The sequence below is a fragment of the Sardina pilchardus genome, chromosome 1, assembly GCF_963854185.1.
Source record: "Sardina pilchardus chromosome 1, fSarPil1.1, whole genome shotgun sequence".
Classification (NCBI taxonomy): Eukaryota; Metazoa; Chordata; class Actinopteri; order Clupeiformes; family Clupeidae; genus Sardina; species Sardina pilchardus.
Window position 1 is genome coordinate 26736227 of NC_084994.1, and position 5000 is coordinate 26741226.

Consider the following 5000-nt stretch of genomic DNA (forward strand, 5'->3'; position numbering starts at 1 on the left):
ATTTCTCGCTGGCTTGCATCACGCGCACTGTAGGGGCCAAAACTCTTTCTAACTCAGAGGAACGTGTACATCAGGGGTGTGTGTGTGTGTGTGTGAGAGAGAGTGTGTGTGTGTGTGTGTGTGTGTAACTCAGAGGAACGTGTACATCAGGGATTATATAACAGCCTGGACTAAAGTAACACAGTTGTCTTTGCTCTGAATCACAAGGCTCAAGGGACCAAGTGTGTGTGTGTGTGTGTTTTTTGTGTTGTTCTTTTGGGGTGGAGGGGGTTAGTAGACCTCACGGTCAGTGGATAAATGTTTGATGGAATGATATTTGTGAAGTGTGTGTGTGTGTGTGTGTGTGTAGGTGTGTGTGTGTGTGTGTGTGTGTGTGTGTGTGTAGGTGTGTATATGTGTCTCGAGTGAACACAGCATGGTCTCTGTGTGAGAGAGACAGAGAGTGTTTGTAGGCACGTGTGTGTGCACATGAATGTGTGTATGTGTGTCTGTGTGTATGTGTGTGTGTGAATGCATGTGCGTCCATGTGTGTGTGTATACGTGTGCGTCCGTGTGTGTGTGTGTGTGTGTCTGTGTGTGTCTGTGTGTGTATGTGTGTAAGCGTGTCTGTATGTGTGTGTGTGTGTGCGTGCACGCGTGTCCGTGTCTGCATGCATGTGTGTGTGTGTGTGTCTGCATGCATGTGTGTGTGTGTGTCTGCGTGTGTGTGTGTGTCCATGCGTCTGCATGTGTGTGTGTGTGTGTGTGTGTGTGTGTGTGTGTGTGTGTGTGATCTTGGGTCGTTTTGTAAAAACGTTTAAGAATGCCTGCTGAGCTCCAACATCTCCAATCCAATTACATTGATCCCGCTGGGCCCCCGACCACCACTCCCCCCTCTGTCCTCTGTCATCCCTCTCTCTCTCTCTCTCTCTCTCTCTCTCTCTCTCTCTCTCTCTCTCTCTCTCTCTCTCTCTCTCTTTCTCTCTTTCCTCTGTCATCTCTCCCTCTCTCTATTTCTCTCTCAAACTCTTCTCTGTCACCCCCCTCTCTCTCTCCCTCTCTCTTTCCTCTGTCATCCCTCTCTCTTTCTCTTGCTCTCTCTCCCCCTCTTTCCTCTGTCATCCGTCTTTCTTTCTCTCTCTCTCCCTCCCTCTTTCCTCTGTCATCCTTCTCTCTCCCTCTTTCTTTCTCTCCTTCCCTCTTTCTCTCTCCTCCATTCAGCATGTCTCTGACTGTGCCTCTCTTCAGGCCCTAAACTACTCTGGTCCTGCCATATCTTTATCGCTCTCTCGTTTTCTTTATTTATCTCTCTCTCTCGTTCTTTATTTCTTTCATTCATTCTCTCTCTCCCCTCTGTCTCTCTCTCTCTCTCTTACAATCAAATAAATCAATGGTCCCCACTCCTTCTCTTCCAGATTGACCCATTAGGTCTTTTAGCTGGCTATCTCTAAAAATGCACCAACCTACAGTATATTCATTTGCTCCTTTTTCTTCCCTCTCTCTCTACTTCTTTTTTTATCTCTTTCTCTCTCCCCTTTTCCCCTGTTTGACATCAAGCTTTCCTCCCTCCCTCCCTCCCTCTCTCCCTCCCTTCTTCTCTCCCTCACAAAAGCTATTTTCTTGCCGGCCTTCAAATAGACTAATCAAATTTGCCTGCGTCTCTCTCTCTCTCTCTCTTTCTCTCTCTTTCTCTCTCTAGTCACAAGACCATTTCATTCCTCGTTATTTTATTCTCATTTGTTTCCATTTTCTAACGCTTGGACGAATAGCCTTGTAGATCAGCTGATCCCATGAACAGACCCGACCCAGTTCTAATGCGAATCAGAACCAGTGATCACGAGTCCACTCCATGACCCGGCCTGATTCAAAGGGTTCTAAAGTATATCGGAACCAGAGATCTGCGAGTCTGCTCCTTTGAGCACCAGGTCATAAAGTGAATTCCTGCACTGGTGGATAATTTGCTTTAGGACAGAGCTGTCCTTTTAACACCAGGACACAGACAGACACACACACACACACACACACACACACACACACACACACAGAGAAAACTGTCCTCTTAACGTCAGGACACTGAGGCACTTTTATACTCCGCACATGAACTCTCACATCTGGAGTCCCAACTGACTGGATTAACACACATGCATGCGCGCGCTCACACACACACACACACACACACACACACACACACCATGGTTCAACAGCTGCTGAGTGTTGTTGGTTTTGTGAGTTAACCCTGTTGATAGTGATTAGTAGTTACAAATGTCTTAACATTCTAAACCAACCAACCAACCACCCTTGGATTGTTGGAGTGTGTATTGTGCATCACACAGCGAGTGATGATAGGACAATAGTAGGGGAGAGAGAGAGAGAGAGAGAGAGAGAGAGAGAGAGAGAGAGAGAGAGAGAACAGGAAGAAGGAGCAAAAGAGTTGACGAACTAATTTGCAATGAGATCATCTGAGACACAAAAACATGCCACATGTTCATCAAAAGAACTCTATTTCTCTCACTTTGCCTTCATCTCTCCATCTCCCCCCCCCCCCTCTCTCTCTCTCTCTCTCTCTCTCTCTGCAGCGCTATTTTGATATCCCCTCTTTCTCTCTCTGCTGTTCTCTTTCTATTTTTCTCAGTTTGGCCCTGAATATGTTTTGGCTGTATCAGACGGAAAAAAAAGACCTGCTTTTTCTCTCATCATCCCTCTCTCATTTCTCCCACTCTTCTCTCCCTCTCTCTCTCATTTTTTCTCCCTCTCTCTCTTTCCCTCTCTTCTCCTTCTCTCTCTCCCCTTCTGTCATCACTTCATACTCTTGGACCCCTCTATCCCCCTTCTGGTCTCAATCTTCAACAGTCGTCATTTCCTAGCCTCTCGTTTTCTTTTCTTTTCCCTTTTCTTTTTCTTCTGTCATTTTTTCTTCTCTCTCTCTCTCTCTCTCTCTCTCTCTCTCTCTTATGCTCGCTGTGGTTTTCTCTCATCCCATAGAGTTTGGCAGATCTCACTTTCAATCTCTGCTCTCTTCACCTGCTGATGTTTCCACCTTCATGGTATCTGTTTTTTTATTCTCTTATCTTCCCTTCTTCTCAAGTCTCTCTCTCTCTCTCTCTCTCTCTCTCTTTCCATATCTCCTTTTCTCTTATCTTTCCCTCTCCCCAAGTCTCTCTCTCTCTCATCTCCCTCTCTCTCTCTCTCTCTCTCTCTCTCTATCATCCCTCTCTCTTTGATGCTCTGGCTGGTGCCAGCACTTGGACAGCTTCCTTGGCAGAGCTGACGTGTAAATCTACCTTTCAAGGAAAAGGTCTTAGAAAACTGACGGCACTTTGATATTCCTCTTTTCTCACTTTTTTTTCTCTCCCCCGTTCCACCCTAGGACCCCCTTTGTTACCTCACAATGGCTGCCGGTCCCGCGGTAACCGTCACCACGATGCTGGTTGTCGTCATGGTGTTTGTTGCCCCAACATGTGGAATGAGTAACGAGCTGGACTACGGGAACTGGAACTACAGGGAGGGAGGTGAGGAGATGTGTGACACGGGTCCAACTAAATGCATCAGGCAGAACCGAGGCTTACACACACACACACACAAAGTACAGAGGTCTCCTTGGCCTGAGGCAGAGAGAGTAAGCGTGTGTGTGTGTGTGTGCTAGCGTGTGTGTGTGCAAGTGTGTGTGTATGCCTGTGTGCGCGTGTATGTGTGTGTGCATGTGTATGCATCTTGACCAATGTGTGTTTTTGAGTGTGTGTGTGTGTGAGTGTGTGTGTGTGTGTGTGTGTGTGTGTGTGTGTGTGTGCGTGTGTGCGTGCGTGCGTGCGTGCGTGTGTGTGTGATCTCCATTTTGTAATGGCCTGAGGCTAACCATTCTCTGTAAAGGCGTCCATAATTCTGGGAAAAAAGTTATTGATATTTGAGCTGAACAGCCAGTCAAATTGCACCTACATACTCTACCTCCCCTGCTCCTGAAGCACTGGGATCTTGGCCTGGAATTAATTGCTGTTAGAGAGACGTTTTTTGCAGAGCAAGGGCAGCTTTGTGTTGTTTTGTAGACTGGACCGCTAGATGACCATATGGAGGAATGGGCTGCTCTGCACATAGAGAGTGTGGGATCAGAATCGCAGGCGACACCCAGTTGGTTCTGTTTGTATATTTCCTCGCTGAAGGATGTGTGGATTCTTTGGTCTATCTGATTAAAGGGAACACATACAGTATATGGAGATATGCAGTACAGTATGTATTGCTTTAAAAAGCTTAAACTGTTTACCATGTAGTAAGTCGCTTTGGCTAAAAAAGCGTCAGCCAAATGTAATGTAATGTATTATAGTGCAGGTTAGCTGTATACTAATACAGATATGCAGTACGTACAGTATGGTACCCTTATAGTGCAGGTTAGCTGTATACTAATATCAGATATACAGTATGTATATAGTACCCTTATAGTCCAGGTTAGCTATATACTAAGCTGTTTGTGCTTCACTGTCTGGGGGACAGACAGATTTTCCGGATGGTTCTCAGTGCTAGAAGCATCTCCTCCTCCTGCCTTTAATCATGCCCAAACACTTCTGCCCCTTAGTGGACACACACACACACACACACACACACACACACACACAAGCAAGCAAGCAAGCATTCACACACACACACACACACACACACACACACACACACACACACACACACACAAGCAAGCAAGCAAGCATTCACACACACACACACACACACACACACACACACACACACACACACACACACACACGCAAGCATGCACACACACACACACACACACACACACAAGCACTCACAGACGCAAGCAAGCAAGCATGCACACACACACACACACACACACACACACACACACACGGTCACGCACTAATCAGAAAATAGGCAACACCACCGTCTGCTGGCCCTCTCCAGCCAATCAGCTTCCATGGGCGGGTCCTGGGGGAGGCCTGTCTGACTTTACGCACTCATGATCTCAGAGCCGTCGGAAAGCTCCGTCCTGCTCCAGCGTGGAGCGCCACCACGCCACA

General features: G+C 47.0%; 1 protein-coding gene across 1 annotated transcript in view; it reads left to right on the top strand.

The window, feature by feature from the left end:
• The window catches only part of si:ch211-243a20.3 (uncharacterized protein LOC100151507 homolog), a 10938-nt gene that overhangs the window by 397 nt on the left and 5541 nt on the right, over window positions 1-5000 (top strand). Inside the window, exon 2 of the mRNA XM_062540266.1 lies at window positions 3347-3488. Within this exon, the coding sequence (XP_062396250.1) occupies window positions 3368-3488 (121 nt within the window). The 5' untranslated portion in view covers window positions 3347-3367. The remainder of the gene's footprint in view (window positions 1-3346; window positions 3489-5000) is intronic.